This window comes from Zootoca vivipara, chromosome 10, assembly GCF_963506605.1.
Source record: "Zootoca vivipara chromosome 10, rZooViv1.1, whole genome shotgun sequence".
Taxonomy (NCBI): Eukaryota; Metazoa; Chordata; class Lepidosauria; order Squamata; family Lacertidae; genus Zootoca; species Zootoca vivipara.
Genome location: NC_083285.1, coordinates 5,740,686 through 5,762,749, shown reverse-complemented (window position 1 = coordinate 5,762,749; position 22,064 = coordinate 5,740,686). Strand labels below are relative to the sequence as shown.

The following is a 22,064-nucleotide window of genomic DNA, read 5'->3' as shown; positions in this document are numbered from 1 at the left end:
AAATTTACAGTACATGCCATCCTAATTGCCCTCCCAGCAAAGCAGTTTAATATTGATAACTAGGTCAAGTGTTTGGAACTGGTCTCCCCCAGCATCCATAGGCATTTTGACAGGTGGGTGGTATTGCCCTGATGTCACCATGAAATTGGGCATAGTGTTTTCTTTTGCCCGTGTGGTTTGAAGTCAGAGCACCTGGGTGAAGGCTCAGGTGATCAGGCATCAATGAACAGCTTGTCAGTGGTACTTGCAAGCCCTGCTACTTTTGCTCAGGTCGTTTGAAATCAAACCATGTGGGCAAAATGCTAAATGGCACCTTAAATCTAGGTTACAGTTGCCACAATGGAATATTTATTTGCCAGAGTGTAGGACCAGATGACCCTCGGGATCCTTTCCAATGTTATAGTTCTGTGATTCTATGATTTCAGCTACATTTCTTGCCTGTAGCTTGCTCTTACAACAATTCACTTGTCCCAGTATGCAAGAAGGAGAAACACACAGTGGAAATGGAAATAGTATCTACTATGAACTAAGGGAGAGGTTTTTAAACTTGCCCCCCCAGAAAACTCCACCTAGACACAATTGGACCCACAGCAGTAGCAAAACGTGCCTGGCACATGGCTAATTTCTAACACTGGCCACAAGGAGAAGATACAAGATTTAGGGCAAGTGGGTGTGAGTTGAGGAAGAAAGATTGTGGACCAAATTGGGACTTCTGTCAGGCCAAATTATGCCTGTGGGCCAAAGGTTCCCCATTGTTGGACTTACAGGGCAAGAAAGCAACTTTTGACTTACATTTATATTTGTTCACAAGGATGGGGATTAGAAAAGGGAATGCTGCCTTGGTTCTTAATTTCTAAACTCAGTTAAAAGCTTTTTCTTGGGAATGCACGTTAACAAAATAAGGTTTGAAGCAGACACATAATGGGTGTGACCTTACAAACTACTAGGGCAATAAGATTTCAGGTATGAGAGGGCCAGTGGAAGTCATCTGCCTCGACTTTCAAAACTTTAAAATGGGGAAATCTTTGTACAATCATGGTGTTAAAATTTGTGATTTTAATCACCTGAATGTAGGGAGAACTAGAGAGAATTTAAAGCAAACTTGGAGATCATAAAAAAATTCCTTCCTACTGGAAGGAATTTTTTTATTTTGTTTCGACTATACCAGACCAACACGGCTACCTAAAGATCATAGTTATATTTAGCACCCAGTAAACCTGCAGCAGTGTTCATATTAGAGAAAAGAATAATAATAATAATATAAATATAAACAAATGTTCATATAGCAATTATTGCTTATTGTGTTCAGATCCAACAGATGGGGAAAGATTGCCAAAGAAGCATTATCTGGAATAAAAGGTACTCAGAGCAATAATTTGATAAGTAAGCATCATGTGGCACTGTAGATTGTCTGTTGATCTGATTAGGTGCTGATGGAGTGAAAAATAAGACACCAGGAGCTGATGGATTACTTTCATGGCATGCTGCTCTCTTAGGGGCACTGATATCCTAAGTTGGCTGTGCTTTGCAGTATTATCTGCATGGAAGATCTATCATTATTTCCCAGCATAAGTGCTTCACTGCTCTTAGCTTCCAGACCATTCCCGCAGTCAGTGTCTAAGCACAATGCCTCTGGACCTTGTACAAACTTGTAGCATGGTCCTTGCTCCCACCCTGCACTCCAAGCTGTCCCTGGTATCTCAGTGCCACTGACAGTTTTTCTGTTGGCATCTCTGTGCATAGAGAATAACAGCTGGAAGTCTAGGGATTATAAATTATTGAGAGCATGTTGCATTCCTCTCTCAGTTGTTTCAGATGCAACCCTAGTTTAGCATCTTAAGGACAAGCCCAGTCTTTTCCAAGGATCACACACTCCTTCTCCAGCATGGCTACAAGGAGGAGGTTAGAAACTTTCATGATCTGAGAGTTCATTATAAATTAGCCACAGCTTGCTATGTTGAAAGTAGTTAACCTTAAATTGTTAGTGGAGACAGGCCAACTTCAAGTTATCATTTGTTAAGATGGCTTGTTTTCATGAACCATAGTTAAGATTAAACATTGTTTAGGGTTTGGACAATGCAGCACGCTGTGGTTAATCTGAAGCAGAGCTCATTATGGAGGAGGAAAGAGGCATGGTTTAACAATGCATCTGAATGTAGCCAATGTATGTCACACTACACTACAGGTACTAGAATGTCCTGTACAACCACTCCCTCTGTTCCCAAAGAGGGATTCTTCTAGAAGTTCATTGCTGAGACAGCTCTAACTATGCCTCTGATTGCTTCCAGCACATTGTAAAGATCTGGTCAGTCTGGAAAAATATGGGGAAATAAATTTGTACAAGCTTGTGGTGACCTTCAGACTTGATCTACAGATCAACTTCGATTTCCATCCTTGATAGAATCATTGAGTTGAAAGTGACCCCAAAGGTCATATAGTTTGTCATTGGTATGAGGTTTCGTGTGCATGCACACTTCTTCAGATACACTGAAACTGAAGCCTAATTATATGGTGATTAAGGTAATTAAGTCTGCAATCTAAGTCTCAAGCCAGGTCGTGTGGGGTTTGGGTTGAGCAGAGGCGGCTCTCCACTCACTTGTTCTTACTGCCACCAACCTCCCCCCACCTCCCCCATTGTGCAGGCAGGTGGGAGGCCCCTGACTGATGCCCCCGCCCTTGGAGCCTGCTGGAATGTCCTGAAATGCCCCCCTGAGGGCGGGAGTGACAAGCCAGCCTGGGATCTGCTGGATCCTGAGCCTGTCTCACAGCTGGCACTGGCCAGCATCCTGTAGCTGTTACAGTAACTGTAGCTGAAACTATACTCTGGGGTTGCAGCACTCATCTCGCATTATTTGCCGAGGGAGCCGGCATACAGCTTCCAGGTCATGTGGCCAGCATGAAAAAGCCGCTTCTGGCGAACCAGAGCAGCACACGGAAACGCCGTTTACCTTCCCGCTGTAGCGGTATCTATTTATCTACTTGCACTTTGACGTGCTTTCGAACTGCTAGGTTTGTCATAATACATATGAAGCTCGGAGAACATTGTTGTTTGAAACTCTCATAAAACATTGAGAATTTGGAGACTTCAATCCATATTAGTCTGACATTATAAAATGATGAATTCATATAAACACTGAAAATACGGTCCACCAATATGTTTTTAGTTCATTCGTTGTTGCAGAAAAGGTTGGCCATTTTTAAAATATTGGACAATCTTTTCCTTATCAAATTTTGGCCATAGACCTTGATTTTTTTTGCTGAGGAAGTCTGCTAGGTTGGCAGGAGTTGGGACCGAGCAACAGGAGCTCACCCCGTTGCAGGGATTTGAACCGCCGACCTTCTGATCAGCAAGCCCTAGGCTCAGTGGTTTAACCCACAGCGCCACCCGCGTTCAGAGTTGTTCAGAGAGTACTTTTCTGAAAAAGTAAAAAGGAGCAGCTGAAAAAGTAACTTAAACCAGAACATTTTAATTACAGAGACTGAGGAGGCTATCAACGAAGTATAGAACAGAGAAGATCTACCCAACAGTCACTGGAGAAAAAGAAGAAAATGTGAAAAAGAACAGATACAAGGACATACTGCCATGTAAGCCTGACTTTTCCCTTTGAGAGACATGTTAATAACATTTATTAAGATATCTTGCCTGTTAACATTTAAGATCTCTTGAATAGGTAAATTAGATAGTAATTATTTTTTAAGTTGCTTCATCTGCCTAAGTGAATGTTTCTTTGTATGTGTGTCAGCCTCCCAGTATCTATTTAAAAACCATTTAAAAGCTTTTCCAAGGCTAAAAATCTGTTAATGACTTTAACCTTCCAACTAATGCAGAAAAAGCTATTCTGACTCACAAAATATACCCAATTATTCCGAATGCTTTTTTTCTGGAAAGAATCCGTTAGTCTGAATCTTATTGGAAAACAGGCAGAACCTGGAATAAAGACAGACTGATTTTGTCATAATACATATGAAGCTCGGAGAACATTGTTGTTTGAAACTCTCATAAAAAATTGAGAATTTGGAGACTTCAATCCATATTAGTCTGACATTATAAAATGATGAATTCATATAAACACTGAAAATACGGTCCACCAATATGTTTTTAGTTCATTCGTTGTTGCAGAAAAGGTTGGCCATTTTTAAAATATTGGACAATCTTTTCCTTATCAAATTTTGGCCATAGACCTTGATTTTTTTTGCTGAGGAAGTCTGAACTTTTGGATCCTCTTCAGTTCTGTGTGGACTTCTGATTCCCAAGTTTAGCTTGCCCAGAAGTGAAAACTGGTAACAGAAATCTGCGCAGCACCAAAGCTAGCTGGTGACAGAAAAATGCCCAAAATATAATTACTGGATAAACAATGTAGAGTGGTGTAACCTTTATTTCCAAATGTAGCTTTTGTTGCCAGATCTTCCTATCTGGTCTGGTTTGCACTAAACCATGGCTCTGCATGAACGAGCAAGTGTGCTGGTATACAGAAAATATTAGCTGCTTTACTTGGCTCCTGCTGCTGCTGTTCTACTAGAGGTTAAGCCATGATTTGAATTAGCGTTGTCTTTCCCAAACTCACTACAAGTACAGTGGTACCTCTACTTACGAATAACTCTACTTACGAATGTTTCTGCTTACGAATGGAGCTCTGTCCACCATCTTGGATGCGGTTTAGATAGGATTTTTTCTACTTACAAATTTTTAGATAGGGTTGCTTCTACTTACGAATTTTTTCTCCCAATGCATTCCTATGGGATTCAACTTACAATTTTTTTCGACTTACGAATGTGCGTTCGGAACGCATTAAATTCGTAAGTAGAGGTACCACTGTAGTAAGCAGAACAAACCTTGCTTGCAGATCGTGGTTTAGAGACAAATCATGAGCCCAGGTCTTCATGGCAATGTAGCAGCAAGGGAAGAGGAGTGAAGCAGCTGTGATTTTCTAACTGTGCAGCAGCATGCCTGTTCATTCATGCTTAGCCATGCTTTGGCTTAGTACTATGTGCAAATGAGGCCTCTGTGTCAGTGGTGCTACATGTTTTTGTGTGTTTGGCAAAGAGAGGTTTATTGGCAAATGCTTTTATCAAGGTCTTGGTTGTCATCAGGCCATAACTGGAATATCTATCACTTTGACAACGAGTCTTTAAGGAAGTGTTGTCTTCTGCAACCTGCTTATATCTATACAAGTAAAACAGGAACAGTAGGAAAAGACTCCAATTCAAATAACCTGCAACACCTTGAAACAAGTATTACTAAAGACTTACAAGACAACCCTGAGTCTTCAAAATATAGAACAACCTTGCAAATGAAATTGGATTTCCCCCCTAAGAATTAGTTAGTCTATTCTGTGAAGTTGATAATGTGATTTTGGATTGCCTTCAACATGTAACTTTAACATTGAGCAGCAAGCAAGCAATCATTTATAAAGTGTTGCTGGAAAAACTAAATGTGCTATCCTTTCTATAGAGGAACATATGAGCACTTAATACATTATGGTAATTGCACATCTTAAAATATTTTTACAAGTATATAAATTAATGTTTACCATCTGAAGTTGTACATCCTTTGCTGTAGGTGCCTTCTTTAGCCAGCCTCAAATACATTGTCCTTGTGTGTTACATTTAAGTTGCTCAAGAGTCCCTGGCTGGGGAATATATTTTGAGTTAATGTCTATACTATTCCACATTTCCATTTTCATGAACTTATTTAGCTTCTAATGTTAACATCTGTTTTGGAACATTTTCACTGGGCGTTCAGAGAATAAGGTGGCCTGGAAACTGCTTAAATTTAATCCCTAGATACCTAGAAGTGAAAGAAAACTGCTTTGAAACAGTCCAGTACTGGCAAAATAGTTGCTACCTCATCATAGAACTTGGAACTATCAGCAGACCCAGAATTTCATATCCAGTGGTTCATAAGTAACTTCATTAGTAAAGGAAATGCTCCCTAAGGAAAATATATGGAATTATGTCCTGCAGAGTTCTGCAGTGAAATAAATAGAAATGTGAAGAGCAAGCAGTCCTGAAAATGAGTGAGGAATTCTCTTAGGGTAGATTAAAGTAGTGGCTAGATACAGTGGAAGAATTCTTGGGTAATAACTTGTTATTATTTTTGCTGGAGAATACCTGTTAACATGGAAAATAATTCTTTCTAAAATTGTTATGTTTTAGTTGACCACAGCAGAGTTAAACTGACTTTAAAAACTCCCCCTCAAGATTCAGACTACATCAATGCAAATTTTATTAAGGTATGTATTAACATAGATTTATTACATAATCAAACTTTTAAAATCTTAACACATGTTTCTTTACAGAAAACCAAACTGATGCCAAAGTATTATATGTGATTATATGTTGTAGCTCTGTGTAATTTGATTGCAAAAAGAAAAAGTAGGAAAAAAGAAAAAGTGGAAGAAAGAATGAAAAAAGGAGGAAGGCTGACCTCCTAAACTAGTACACAATTAAGCAGTGAATATCACATGGATAATTTACAGCACTGACAAATATAACATCTCTTATTACAGTAATATAAAATAACAATGGTTTGATCGATAGAATGTACCATAGCTGGGACAGCTCAGTTGGTAGAGCATGAGACTCTTGGCCCAGGTCTTGGCTCACGTCAGCTGTGGTTCGTCCCTGGGACTTCGTTGTTTGTCAGACCATGCTAGTTACTGACACTGCGTCTCATTGTCATATTTTATGAACTGTCTGCTACACCCAGAATTTTTTTCCAATTCTGGCACCTCTCAGTTGGGCACCAGTGCCATTATAAGAGAACAAGGGAGGTGTTTGCGGTGAGTTCTAGCACCTCTTTTTCTAGAAAAATAGCACTGGCTACACCTCATTATGTTACTGATTAGTTGCTAGAGCAGGTTGTTGAACCAGGTACCCACTGAGACATGAAGAGATCTTATAAGATTGACTCATGCTTTACCTCAACTTGTATTCAAGTTAGTAAAAGCAGTGGAGGAATCCTTTGCAGTGGCTGACGGTACCAGAATCACAATTCAAAGTTTCTGGGTTCCATCTATCTGCAAGACCCTGATACAGTGGCTTAGGTCAAAATATGCTCTTCGGTTTGAACAAACATTGTGCATCCATTTACACAAGATCATTCATTCATTCTTTCTCTGAATTCCATAGCTGTGCATCATTTAAATCCCATTTGCATGAATCTGGACACTACCCATTGTAGAGCAAGCCACTAAGGCTGGGATGCATGGAGTTCTGTGTTGCAAAGTGCTTGTAGTTTTCAAGTATGGCTACTTTAAATCATGAAGCCCCTTGTACAAAGCAAGCCTTGATGGGTGGAGTGCATATAGTTCCTCTTTCTGGCTTGCTTTGCCATGGGGAATTCCATAATCCTATATTCAGATGTGGAGTTGCATAATCCCTTTGTATACTATGATGAGGCTCCAAATACAATGTTGTGCAAAGTCTTCCTTCTGCCTTCCTGCCTGCACAGCAGTTCACAAAAAGAGTGCTAATCAGTTAACTCTTTGGCACACACTAATTTGGGTTTAATCCATTGTTTCTCTCAGTTATGCATTCTATGTGACGTTTATTAAGGGTAGTGTGGTCCTTTTTTGTGTGAATGCCTTCATAGAATCATAGAATTGTAGAGTTGGAAGAGATCATGAGGGTCATCTGGTCCAACCGCCAGCAATGCAGGAATCTTTTGCCCAACGTGGGGCTTGAACTCACAACCTTGAGATTAAGGGCCTCATGCTCTACCGACTGAGCTAGATAGTGCTACACTCAACACTCCTGTAGACTTTCTGCAACTAGGATAAGGATTCCAAATAAATACATTTAAATAAAACAAATTTTTGATTGTGTTTCCAATTTAAAGTTTAATGTACGCAAGGGTACAATTATTGAGGTCTATAATTACCTGATGCTAATTTCTGTTCTTGGTCTTACAAATGCATGATACTCATGCGTTATTTTTTGACTAGAAAAGATTTCCTGGAGGTGTGAATAAAAATCAGTACAGTACTGCATTTTTAACATCCCTGCACTCCCACTCCCATAAGGAGAATTCAGGATCTCCTTACTGCATCACTATGAAATGACTTATGATGTGGAGTACCGTATTTAATGCCCTTGGATGGGGCATTTCTTTCCCCTTCTCCCTATCAACCACCTGAACTGACATTTAACTTTGAGCAAAATACTCAAAGGGGAGAAAAATAGTAGAGCATTTGAAAAAGAACAATGGAATGTTTGGCCCAGTTACTGTAGGTAGATGAATGTTGAGTGAGCAGCTAAGGGGAAACTTCACAAATATTTTGTAACCCAGATTCATTGGAAGATATATATTATTATTGGTTATTCAGTTACTTGGGCATTAGCAGCGAACTCTTGTATTGGAATTTGCTGCTTACTTATCTAATGTAGAGTAAAATTGGTATACATCCTATAGGGTTTATCTTGTTATCAGTTTTTCCATTCATGTTTTTGAAGAGATTAGCATGTTGACATTTTGAATAGATCAGTTTTGAAAATGCTAAACCTTTTCAATATACCCATAGTTGAACCATCCTTGGAAGATTTTGTGCCAAAGAACTGTTTCATGGCATGCCTTTAACTGTTTTTGCATTCTGTTATATGTTGAAATTTTAGGGAGTACATGGGCCAAAAGCATATGTTGCCACCCAAGGACCACTAGCAAACACAGTAATAGACTTCTGGAGGATGATATGGGAGTACAATGTTGCAGTAAGTATACTAACCCAATATTTATTTCATTCTGTGATGTGAGCAAACTTCGGCCCCTATTTCTCGTTCTGAGCAGTTTGGAACCAGAGTTTGTTTTATGTTTCATCCTCTAAGCTTAGCTTAGAGGTGGAAAGAGGAGTAGTTTTTCTTCTGATGTGCTGTGTTCCAAGTTGTGACATGAGATCAGTGATATCCCCCCTACTTGGAGGAGAGGGGTCTTTGTGCCACTAAGAGTTTGCTTGGTGATGTGCTGAATGGGTACAGTCAAAGTCTGTCTGTTGTGCCAGCATGCATTTGGCTAACTCGGGGACGGGGAATGTATGACCCTTCCAACCTTCGTCAGCCCTCCAGCCAGCGTGGATCACCAGTAGTAAGAGGTTCTGGGAGTTGTAATCTAAGCACATCTGGAGGGCCATACACTCCACATCCCTGAGCTACAGTGTCTGGGCAGAAGAGGAGGAACATGAACTGTAATATCATGTAGCTGTTAAATTCACAATGGGAGAAGGGATTAAGAAGCAAGGACTGACTTCACTAAATGGTGGAGCACTTGTGCTTCACTTCAGCAAGCCTCTTGTATTGATATCCATATAAACAGCTCAACAAAAAGCCCCATCCTCAAATAGGAGATTGTGCTGTTAGCAAGTTGTCACATTGGAAATCATGTGATTTTCACAATACATGTTTTGTTAACAATGGTTTCCTTTGGATCCAAGCCTATTTATGCAGGTTTTAAATTTAAAATGTTTTTAAAGATTTTTATTGTTTTATCACTTGTTTCTTTGCTGCCCTAAGCCCTTTTTGGAAGAAGGATGGGGCATGAATTTGGGGACAGCTTCAACTAAATTGTTGTGAGTCCCTGTAGTGCAACAGGGCTTCTCCCTCCTTCTCCCCCTTCCCTCCCCAGAATTAGCTCTGTGTGGTCAGGAGAACATGGCAAGCAGAAATGCAGAAATGTTGACACAACTATCATAACACCATGATGATGAAATCCATAATTGATTGATTGATTGGGTAGTATATAACATTGATATTCCCCAGAGGATTGGCACAAGGGCAAATGTTATCCTTGACCCCCCAAAAGTTTATCCACTTTTTTGTTAAACTCAGGCACATGGATAATATAGTGTTTGGCCTGCTGCTAAGTCCTTGGACAGTTTACTCCTTCAGTTGTAGTCAGAATAATTGTAGTCAGTATATGAATATGCACATGGAAAGGTTTTTAAAGCACAGATTCTTGGAAACATTTTACAGTCACATTTCTTTCTTTTTTTAAATAGATTATTGTGATGGCTTGTCGAGAGTTTGAAATGGGAAGGGTATGTATTAATAGCACTGGCTTGTTTATGGCCTTTGCTAAATATGTTACGGTGATTATGCAGTTAAGCAAATCTCTGTAAAGGTTACTCATTTTACTTGAGGAATTCCTATGTAAATCTTGAGCATTTGCTACTTAATGAAAACTAGCACATTTTCTTGCCCCACTCTGTTAAGCTTAGTGTAGGAAAGTGTAAAGAAACAAATGGTTTTAGAATGGAATTGCACAGTGTGGGTGCATGAACAGAGCAAATAGCAGTTTTTCCTATGGACCTTCCAAATCCTAAAAGGAAACACATAAAAAAGAGGGAAATGAAGGTCTTGGGTGTATTAGCAAGGATGATCTTGCCCGTTTAAATCCAACTATCTGTGAATATTCATAAATGTGTGTGCTTATTTTTAAATTATATTTTTGGTAACTATATTTTCTTTGGTAACAGAAAAAATGTGAACGTTACTGGCCTCTGTATGGGGAAGAAGGTGTTTCTTTTGGACCATTTCATATTTCTTGTGTAAGTATTTTGTTAATGATAGTGCAGTACTAATTGATACTTTAAAAAAATTAAAAAGTTCTAATTCCATCTTGAAGAAATGTACATACAGTGGTACCTCAGGTTGCAAACACCTTGGGCTACAAACACTTTGTGTACAGACTCCGTTCACCTGGAAGTAGTACCTGGGGTTAAGAACTTTACCTCAGAATGAGAACAGAAATCGCGCGCCGGCAGCAGCGGGAGGCCTCATTAGCTAAAGTGGTACCTCAGGTTAAGAATGGTTTCAGGTTAAGAACGGACCTCCGGAATGAATTAAGTTCATAAGCAGAGGTACCACTGTATTATCTGTAGTAAGCGTGCAAGTTCCAGGAAAAAGGACTTTGGCAATCTTGCCCATCACTGAACCCAGTGGTTTTTGACTTTACGTGATTTTGGCTTGAGGTGCGATTCCCGGAATGTGACCCCTGCGTAAATTGTGGGCTTACTGTAATTATAGTACAGTCATACCTCGGTTGAAGTATTTTCAGTTTAAGTACTCCATGGACCTGTCTGGAGCGGATTAATCCACTTTCCATTACTTTCAATGGGAAAGTTCGCTTCAGGTTAAGTACGCTTCAGGTTAAATACGGACTTCCAGAACCAATTACACTCATACCTCAGGTTAAGTACGCTTCAGGTTGAGTACTCCGCGGACCCGTCTGGAACAGATTAATCCACTTTCCATTACTTTCAGTGGGAAAGTTCGCTTCAGGTTAAGTGTGCTTCAGGTTAAGTACAGACTTCCGGAACCAATTGTGTTTGTAAACCGAGGTACCCACTGTATATTGAATTGCTCTAATTCTGAGGAAATGTTGGTCCATAAGCCTCAATGGTGCCAAATTGATATTCTTCTATATGAAATAATTTGAAGGGGTTGCTTAGTGGCTCTCCCCTTGGCATGTGAAACATTTTGAAACAAGGCAAACTATACATTGGTTTTGTGGGTATAATGCTGACCTGGTTTACCACTAGCCCATTATTTAAAGGAACTGTAGCCCACAATTGTGGACCACTCTGGCTTAGTGTCAGTGTAGATATGACTTTGCCAAATATTTTACAGTTTTAGTTATGGTTAATTGGCACAGAACCTAAATTCCAGTTATTGTTTTATTTAAAACAAGTGAAGCAAATCAAAATTCATTCATGTGCTGCTATGAATGGTGTGATTCTGAATTCTGCTATTTTTAGAGATTAACCTAAGTGGATACAATACTGCTGTTAGGACTAAATTAGATTTGAGTGAGTAAAGTACTACTATCGGTACTAAACTAAAATTTTGTGACATTTCCATCTATTCACAAATACTCCCTTTTCATTTAGGAAGCTGAGCAAGTCAGAACAGACTACTATATTAGAACTCTGCTATTGGCCTTTCAGAATGTAAGTAGATAAAAGCTCTATATTGCAGCTGGTTTGAACATAGTATTGTTAGTCTGATGTCTTCTGTGTACCAAATCACTTTGCCCCCTTTGACAACATGTTAATGTGGTGCAGAAATGGCCTTGTGACATGTGATAACTGGCAGGATAATGCCTCCAACTGTCAATCGTCCTGAAAACTTTTTGTATTTTGTGTTTTTATATTGTGATTTTATGTTATAACCGCCCTGAGACATGCAGGTATAGGGCAGTATACAAATTTAATAAATAATACTAAAATTAATAATAACTTGGCATCCAAAAGGAACAAAAGGAGTTTTTAGTCATTTGGAGCAGCGGCAGCTCAACTCAAATCTTGACTTTGGGATGATACTCCTTCAGTTACTAATTTGTGTGGTTTAAATGCTTCTTGATGCATTATGAGGCACTTGAGTGGCTTCATTTTTCTTCAGCTTTAATCAATTTGAGTGTTGTGCGCATTGGAATCTGGGCTGAGCTTCATGGTGGTTTTGTTGCTTCATCTTGAATACCGTATTTTTCCTCCTAAAAAGTAAGAGGAAATGTCTGTGCATCTTATGGAGCAAATGCATGGTCCCTGGAGCTGAATTGCCCAGGGGCTAAAGGCAGATCATGTTTTTTTTTTTAGAAAGAGCTAAAGGCTAACAAGAAGGAAAGAGAGCTGTTGAAAGGAACCCACTCAGCAGCTGATTGCAAGAGATCGGGGAGGGAGAGAAGGAAGCTAGCTCTCTTCCTGGCCCCTTGCCTAGGCCTCAGTTGTTGTCTGCAGAGGGAGACATGTGACTGGCTGATTAGATTATCTGTCTAGAAACTGTAGAAATGGGTCCCTTTCCTTTCCTAGAGAAGCTGCAGAACTGTGAGTTGAATCCCATAAAAACAGGATTTTTTTCCCGTTGCAAGGAAACTCAGCAACTTTGAGCTGATCCTTTAAAAAATGGAGTTTTTCCCCTTGCAAAAGAAGCTTTCTCAAATATTTAATGGGGGGGGGCAAAGGCACCTAGGCCTCTAGGAGTTGGCTGCTATGCCTAGGACAATTCAAGAAAGCAATTTTTTTCTTGTTTTTCTCCTCTAAAAACTAGGTGCGTGCTATTGTCAGGTGCGTCCTATGGAGCGAAAAATACTGTAGTTTGTAGAAATGTTTTTAGGCCTTGTAAATTTAAAGCTGTGATTCCTGGGAAGCTGAATTCACTGCTTGGTTCTAAATTCTACCCCTGGCAGAACCTGTTTGTATGTTGTTGTCAGTAGCCCTGCATAAGAACCTAGGGTGCCATGAATGCGCTTGAGTGTATTTGTAAAGGCTCAACAAACAGAAGCTTGCTTAATATTTGAAGGACGTGGGCTTTGACCCAGTGTGTGTGTGTCAAGTTTTAAGTGAAGCAAATTTTGCAGCTTGTGCTATTTCAGAGACACCATATGTAGTCTTTGGGTTTGTATTAATTTATTAAAATTATATTCATTATGTAGGAAAATAATTATAAACTTGCTGGTCTGTTCTGGGTAGATGCTGGCAGTGGTGCGCTTACCACATGAAATGTAGCCTCATGAACTCTATATGGTGAGCCATTTGTGTGAAGCAGCTCCTGCGCTTATTTATTTACTTCATTGTTTCTTCAAAAATATTTCTTAATGGTGGTATTTTACAACATTTTTATTCGCTTTTCTCTGAGTGGCTCCCAAAATGGACAGTTTTTTCAAGCCAACCTATATATAACACAACCTTTTTTCTTCTAGGAAACACGTAGGGTTTATCAATTTCATTATGTGAATTGGCCTGACCATGACGTTCCATCATCTTTTGACTCTATTCTGGACATGATCAGCTTAATGAGGGAATACCAGGAGCATGAAGATGTTCCTATTTGCATACACTGCAGGTACAAATTAAAATTTTCATGCAGGAATTTAAATGGGGGATCCTAAAAAGTATTATTTTTTAACTTTGAAATGGATGGCTTTCAAGTGTTGCTTTTGTGTGTGCAAGTTTAATAGTGCATTGCAATCAAGTGGTGAGCTCAAGATAGTTTGAGGGTACTAAACCTAGTCTTGAGGATAAAGCAGCAGAATCATATTAACATGGATGCATAAACATTTGTAAAATCTGTGGCTAGTGCATCTTTTTGATATTTTCATTGCTATACTGCTGTAGTATTATAGGATATGTACATATCAGGATGCACTGTATTACTGAATCATGTTAACATTGTTGCAGCAGTAACAAGTTTTCATGTAATTTTATTTTGGAACCTACGTTAGTGGGTGGTATATAAATAGCATACATAAATAAATATTGAGTGGGGGGGGGGAGAGGTAACCAAACCAGCCCATTATTTTGGAAGGAAAGTATGCATATATAGGAAGCATGTTACCAGTGCATCTTCATTGTGGGGTAAATGTGCTCCTGTTTTTAGACATTTGTAGAAGTGAGTGTAACATATTCATTCAAAACTGTTGCTATCCCTCCCATGGATCCTGGGATATGATCAGATAGATATTAAAGTCAAAAAGTTGCCACCGTGTGTGATATCCATCTTGATGTCTCTGTAATTTTTTTTTTTGGGGGGGGGTACATTGTACCATAGAGTGTGTTTAGTTCAAAGCATCCCTTACATTTTAACTGTCATGTCTTCAACACCCGTTAATTATTCTGTGAGTATGATAGGAATTTCTTAAAACTAGAAATGCTCTCTCAAAAACACATTGCCTAGAGTCCTTGACAGAGGAAAGGGGACTACAGTAATGCAATAAGGCTTGGAACAGATTTATATTTGTCAAATACAGACTTCTGTGAGGACTGTATTTGAAAACATTTGAGACACAGCCCAGTTCACATGTTGCATTAAACCATAGTTAAAAACGAACTGTGGTTAAATGTGTACAAGAGTGTGCTCATACATACTGCTCAAAGATTCTCATTCCACTCCTGCCGTGCCACTAGTAAACAAGCCAGAGCCATACTTGTCATGATATCTGAACCATGGTACATTATTTGTTTCCCTTAATAAATCATAAGTCCTATGTCAGACCGAGACAAATCTACAATGTTCAGAATTAAAAAAACAACATACATTCTGGTCAGCATCCCTAGGGTTTGGCACTTGCCCTATCCAAAAGGATGTCTTTCGTTCTGTAGTTGTGTGGTTTGTGCTTATATTGTATTGTGATGGCCATTGGCTATAAACAATAAAGATCTATTGATTTGATTGATTGATTGAAGTCCTAAGCCAAGAGCAAACCTTGGTTGCGATTCATGGAATGTGTGAAAATATATATTCGGATGTTATGACATACCATTCTCTGACTTGGTTCCCAGGAGAGCAGAGCAATAACTTTTCAGGTACATGCACTAGCATGCTGTGTGGTCCACATTAAATAACAGTTGAATTTTAACTATGATTTATTGTAATATGTAAACCAGGCCTTTATCTTGAAAATAGGCCTAACAGATATTTTCAGCCAACCTTTGTGCTTGACTGTAGTTGAAATAAAATGTAAATAATCAGCAGCTGATAAATAAATGAACTGATTCATTTTGAGGTACGGTATGTAGAAAATGCCTATATGGCTTACCCTCAATTGTAAAGAGATGCGGGTGGTGCTGTGGTCTAAACCACTGAGCCTAGGGCTTGCTGATTGGAAGGTTGGCAGTTCGAATCCCCGCGATGGGGTGAGCTCCTGTTGCTCATTCCCAGCTCCTGCCAACCTAGCAGTTTGAAAGTGCAAGTATATAAATAGGTACCGCTCCGGCGGGAAGATAAACAGCGTTTCTGTGTGCTGCTCTGGTTTGCCAGAAGCAGCTTAGTCATGCTGGCCACATGACCCGGAAAAACTGTCTGTGGACAAACATCGGCTCCCTCGGCCAGTAAAGCGAGATGAGCGTTGCAACCCCAGAGTTGTTCGCGACTGGACTTGACTGTCAGGGGTCCTTTACCTTTTTTAAAAACAATTGTATATGGTTATCATGTTGGTGTTTACAGTACAGTCCCATTTTATATGTATTGGCAGTGTGTTTGTTGAAGAGGGACATATTTTTGTGTGTAGATTGGTATGTTGAGTAGATAAAACCTTGAAGCAACTTGTAGATTTGTGCTTTTGATATGAAAACACAAACCACTACTTATTATAACAAAAATCCAGTTGGTAATAATTCAGAATTGTTCAAATGTTAACTGTAAAATAGCTTTTCAAGGGTACTTACTGTTAAGTGTTTGGTAGGTATGAACAGAAATGCAAAGTTTTAAGCCTCCTTTTCTCTTATGGTGTTCATCTTTTTCCACTATAGTGCTGGGTGTGGAAGAACAGGAGCCATCTGTGCCATAGATTATACATGGAATTTGTTGAAAGCTGGGGTAAGGAGGATTTATAGCAATCTAATGCTGCAAAACTAGGTCATCTTATGCCAGTCATTAGAGTAGAGTTTTATAGGGGAGTAATGGAGTTCTCCTCAGTGTGCAAAATTGAACATAATTTGAAAATGAGTTTTAAGTTAGATAGTACCTTTTCCCGTAGTAGCAATGAAGTTTTTCCCCTTTTTCTTGTGTTCCTTCTAATTAGTTAATGATTACAATAGAAATACTAAATACTGAAGCATTTTGTGACTTCTAGGTAGTATTTGAACCAAAGTACATCAGTGGACCTTCTACTCCTTTGTATTTCAGAAAATACCAGAGGAGTTCAATGTGTTTAATTTAATACAAGAAATGAGGACACAAAGACATTCTGCAGTACAGACTAAGGTAATACTGCTTTCAGTTCAGAAGTTCAGTATATGGCTGTGACATGACCACTTTGTGAAATAGTGTCTTTGAAACAATGCTTATATATTTGTATGCTAATCTTGGTTTTTATCATGCACCCAGGAACAGTATGAACTTGTTCATCGAGCCATAGCACAGTTGTTTGAAAAGCAACTTCAAAAATATGAAAGTTGTGCAAATTGGAAAATTGCAGATGGGCTGGTAGGTGTTTTTGTCATATTTCATGTAATTTGAAATAGTAGCCTTCACCTAGAGTTAAATTACCCATGTTCATCTTAGTGTTTTGTTTGTGGTAATAAGATACCGTATTTACTCGAATGTAATGCACCATCAACCTAATGCTCACCTCAGTTTTCAAAACCTTGAAACCAAAAAAGTATTTGCTGGCAAATGTAAATGCGCCATCACATCCACACCCTACTTTTTGCGATGTTATTTGGCCTCAAAAGGTGTGCATTACATTCAAATAAAGACAGTATTAAAATCCATGCTTGTTTGTATGAGTTTGCTGCCAGTTGGGCTCTTTCTAAATGGGGTCAATTTACTGCAACAAGCTTTATTCTATTGAACTCTTTTGAAACGAAACCAAAGTCATTGTCTTCTTTTTCTTCTGGAAACTTTACTGTGGTTATTATTGTTTCAGCAATGGTTGCATAGCCAGGATGCAGTCTCTTTTCTCTTCCCCACCTCATTCCATTGGTATGTGATCAGAAAGTGCTTCCACACTTGCACCAAGGGGTAAGGTGTAAAAGTGGATATTTTAAATTTCTGGCTGTATTCCCTCGTGTCTTGAGGAATCTCACTCTAGGGGGTTCCTGATGTTTCTGCAGAAGCTTTTCTGAATGCTGCGAGGAGCAGCATTGAGAAGGGGAGGCAGAAAGTTCTGGTGCATTTGCAGTGTTGAGAGCATGTCTCATTGCATTTTGGCCCATGACCATTAGTGTGATATGACACAAGGGACTTATCTGACAAATTGTTTTTGATATCGGCATGACTTCCAATAGATAATACTCAAAGAGGTTAAACTATCCAACCTAATGATACTTAGTAGGTTTGTTTTGGAGCAAACTGCTCAATTATTCAATGCATTATTAGAAACGGGCCTTGATGATGCGTTTTCAGTTAAAATGGAAAAAAAACTCATTAGGGCTGTGCCTTTGGTTTGTATCATAGTGTTGAGTTGATGAAAATAAAGCTGAATACTCAAGTTACGTAAGGATTATTGTTTTCAGCTGAAAACTGCCCCGCCCCTTTAATTTTCAGCTGATAACTCACTCCCCCCCCCAACAAGTTCTAGTAGTCCACATAGGGTTGAAGTGGCCTGGCCTAAGTATAGTTTAGGAGCACATTTTTGTCTAACATGCTCTACCAGTGTTTCCTCAAATTTCTTGACTATATTTTATTTCTAGACAATAACAGTTGAAAAGGATGTTGCACAATACTTTTGTTTGACTGTCTGATCCAGACAAAGTAATCACACACAGACAAAGCCTTAATCTTCCCTCTGAAACTACTTTGCTTATAGTTACCACAAAGATCTCCTGCAGACTTCTCTGACTCTTAGTCTGGGAGGTAAACATAAAATGCTTGGGAGAAAGAATCTTCTTGGGTGTTAGTCATCAGTCGGCACGCTGAGGCAAGCCAGTAGATCAGGCATCCCCAAAGTGCGGCCCTCCAGATGTTTTGGCCTACAACTCCCATGATCCCTAGCTAACAGGACCAGTGGTTGGGGAAGATGGGAATTGAAGTCAAAAACATCTGGAGGGCCGAAGTTTGGGGATGCCTGTAGCAGATGCAGTTCAGTTCTGGAACCTTACATCTTACCTTTACTAGCTTGCCATGTCCAGGCACCTTCATCCAAGTTTGCCAGGAATTGCAGAGAATGTGGGGAGAGGGTTGTCTCAGGATGCGGGGTCTGCAGCAACCATGTAATAGGATCTGCTTTTGTGCACATATCCTGCTTGTAGGCTTATCATAGGCTTCTGGTTAGGCCCTGTGAGGGTGTTGGACTGGCAGGGCTTTTCCTGCTGTGCTGAAAGGCACTGGGGAAGGAAAAAGTGGCAAGAGAGACTTGCTGATAGCCATCTTCTGCATGAGGACTAGGGGAAAGGGTCATTTTTATTTTTAACTAAGTAGTGACAGCAGTAGGAGTCTTTTGTGCTTCTCCGTCTTTTGCTGCAAAGTCAGAGAAGATGGGGGGGGGAATGGCTCCCTTCCCTGCCTCTCTTTCCAGTTCACTGAGAACACAGGGAAGGGAGGAACTGATGGTGACCACAATAGCATTTTTTATTATCATTTGACTTTTAAAACAACATAACATCCTTATTATTTGATGAAATGAAAACATTTGATGATGGTTGGGGTCTTGATACACAATTGTTTTCCTAACAGGGCATCAGTCTAGTAGGCAGAAACCTAATTTACACCTATGGAGGAAGTATAAAGTAAAATTTCAGTAATTGTCTGGAGGAGCTTCTCTTCCATTAACCAAAATAAGCATTTTTAAAGAAGTTTGTTCCACATTGGCTCTAATGCTTATTGCCCCATTTAGAACAGAAATAGAACAACGTTATTAAAACCTCACATTTTAAGAGAGCTTGTTAAATATTTTAAGCAAGGGTTCACCAAGTTGTCCATTTTCTCTTGTGAATTTTTGACAACTTAGATCGCCATTTGTGTCCCTGCTGTTGGGATCATTTATTTCATACTTTATATTTCAAGAGAAACTCTTTAACATGATAACCAATTTCCTGGGTCTTTAAGGCAAACTTAATGTATGTAGGAGATTTTGTGGCACTGTGGGTTAAACCACAGAGTCTAGGGCTTGCTGATCAGAAGGTCGGCGGTTCGAATCCCTGCAAAGGGGTGAGCTCCCATTGCTCGGTCCCAGCTCCTGCCTACCTAGCAGTTCGAAAGCACATCAAAGTGCAAGTAATAGGGACCGCTCCGGTGGGAAGGTAAACGGCGTTTCCGTGTGCTACTCTGGTTTGCCAGAAGCAGCTTTGTCATGCTGTCTGCGGACAAACGCTGGCTCCCTCGGCCTATAGAGCGAGATGAGTGCTGCAACCCCAGAGTCGGACATGACTGGACCTGATGGTCAGGGGGCCCTTTACCTTTACCTTTAATGTATGTAGGAGATTGAGTGCTGCTGCTGTGCCGAATCTAGTGGCTTCTTTGTTAGCAGAAAAGAACTTTTAATTCCTTTCCGAGTTCCACAATGGCTATGTGTGTGTTGTGTTATTTTTTCCTCTGTTTTAATTAAAGCCCAGCTATTTTAGCATAGAGATTGGCTTCTCCCAGCAGTGCCAATGGACCATTTTTTTTTATAAGCCACATTCTGGTTCATAAGCATATAATCAGCTTTTGAAAATTACTGGACCAAGCTCTTGTGGGCTACACAATATCTTTTGCATCAAAGCAAATTCTTTTTTAAATGTAGGTGCTGAAATAAAATAGAATAACATTTGCCTAGGAAAATAGGCAATAAGTTGGCTGAAGAAAATCTGATATAAAGAGGCAAAGGTTTTCTCTTGTAAGATCACCATCTGTTCTTCCCCACCGTAGATGAGCTCATCTTCACAACATGCATTATACCTTCTTGGGTTTTGCTTTGGTTTTTTTGATTGCCAGAAGCTAATGTCTTAATCCACATGTTCAGTAGCCATAACATTTGGTACATTAATTGAGGACATGACATGAAATGGATTAGGCTGCTCAATGATACTTTAATGCAAAGGAGAATGTAGCTGATGGTGCAGGGAGCATGAGTAAATCTTCGTCCTTGAGCAGTTAAACAAAAGCACTTCAGCCTTCTTAAGTGCAATTCTGTTAATGTTCTGTAATGGCAACAAGGGGTTGGATGCTAAGGCAATATGTTGAATTAGATGGGTTTATACGGTACCTTTGACTATTTCAGCAGATACTGCTTTTAATCTTATTTAATGATATAAGCTCCTGGGTCTATTTTCATAGATCTCTAGTATTCTGCCCTTGGCTCTGTTCTTCTTTTCACCCTCCTCGTTCATCACAAACTGATTTGCTCTCAATTCCCTTGTATCTTTCTCATCAACTCTGTTTGCTGCCTTGAAAATATTTTATGCCTGGCTTATATATTGCAGAATATTTTGAGTTAACACCTCTCTATCTACCTGCTGTTGATTTTTTTAAAAACGTCCTGGCCCTGTCTTCTCTCTTTGCCTTGTTCAGACATTTCCCCAGAAGTCTTATATAGTCTGCCACTACTTCGCTAATAAATATATTATGTAAAGATCCTTCAGCAGTAGCTGGCCTTTTCACTGGGCTGTAAATGACTAAACAGTCATTAAAATATTTTAAAGTTGTACTCATAACATTCAAATCTGTTATTAGGAATTTCCACAAGGTACAATATGCTGTAATACAGTGATCCAGTAATTAATAATAAAGAAAATAAACACACCTGTTATTATTTACAGTTTCAACTAAATTTTGTTGGGTTACTAACAAAGAATATGGATAAATATTATGAGAGTTTTATAAAACTGTGTACTTTGTATTGTCATGTGGATTGTTTGGTCCATGTTGGCTGCAGTAGGGTCTAGCCAGTGATTCTCAGCTTATGGACCACAGAGCCTGCAAGTGATGCTCCTCCAGCCATTGCTTGATTGATTTCCTCAGTCACCCTCTTATTTGCAGTGGTATCTCCAGGAATGCTGTCATATTGCTAAGAAGCTTGTGACCAGTGGAAAATTGCAGCTTTGGCCTATGTCTTCCCCAGTTTTCTTAGTTGGCGCTTGGTGTGAGCTGGACTTGGAAGAGCCTAGCAGCAAGATACAGAAATGCAGTGGTTTTTTGTTTTTGTTTTGCTTTTTATTTCCCACTGTGCTGCTCTGTCTGCAAAGCGCATTATGCCTGGTCTTTTCTAGTCTTTCATGTTGCATTATACATAGCACTTACTGTTGGGAGGCAGAATGCATGGCATGGCGACTTGAAGGCCTTTAATTTGATTTTAGAGGGCTCTGTGCTATGGAGCATTGGCGGTTTTTCTGCTATTGATGGATCTACAAATTTTCCCTTAAGGGGCAAAAGTCCCTTGCTTTCCCCCTCTCCCTCCCAGTGTGTTGCCACCTCCCTAACCTGACACCCAGGACCTGCTTTTTACTGATTCCTTTTGGGTCCCTTGTTTTTGGTATTATTAAACGTATTCAGATGAGAATATGAAGAACAAATGTGTTGTAGGTTATAATTTTGATTCCTTTATATCGTCAAACTAGAAAAACTCCCTATTAAATTGGAGTCATATGAAAGTATACTATTCATTCATAGAGTATTCCTTTGTGCTCGCATTTAACACAATATGCACAGTAACTCAATCC

At 39.5% G+C, this 22,064-nt stretch overlaps 1 protein-coding gene across 6 annotated transcripts in view; it reads left to right on the top strand.

Moving 5' to 3' along the window:
• PTPN12 (protein tyrosine phosphatase non-receptor type 12) overlaps positions 1–22,064 on the top strand; it is a 53,357-nt gene that overhangs the window by 17,573 nt on the left and 13,720 nt on the right. For 3 of the 6 annotated variants that reach the window (XM_035128675.2, XM_060279522.1, XM_035128674.2), the window contains 11 exons: positions 1,310–1,359; positions 3,477–3,585; positions 6,157–6,233; positions 8,614–8,709; positions 9,990–10,028; positions 10,467–10,538; positions 11,880–11,939; positions 13,688–13,830; positions 16,236–16,302; positions 16,612–16,689; positions 16,813–16,911. In XM_035128675.2, coding sequence (XP_034984566.2) covers positions 8,686–8,709; positions 9,990–10,028; positions 10,467–10,538; positions 11,880–11,939; positions 13,688–13,830; positions 16,236–16,302; positions 16,612–16,689; positions 16,813–16,911 — 582 coding nt within the window. In that variant the 5' untranslated portion in view covers positions 1,310–1,359; positions 3,477–3,585; positions 6,157–6,233; positions 8,614–8,685. The remainder of the gene's footprint in view (positions 1–1,309; positions 1,360–3,476; positions 3,586–6,156; positions 6,234–8,613; positions 8,710–9,989; positions 10,029–10,466; positions 10,539–11,879; positions 11,940–13,687; positions 13,831–16,235; positions 16,303–16,611; positions 16,690–16,812; positions 16,912–22,064) is intronic. The other 3 variants (XM_035128671.2, XM_035128672.2, XM_060279521.1) reach the window with 2 other exon arrangements.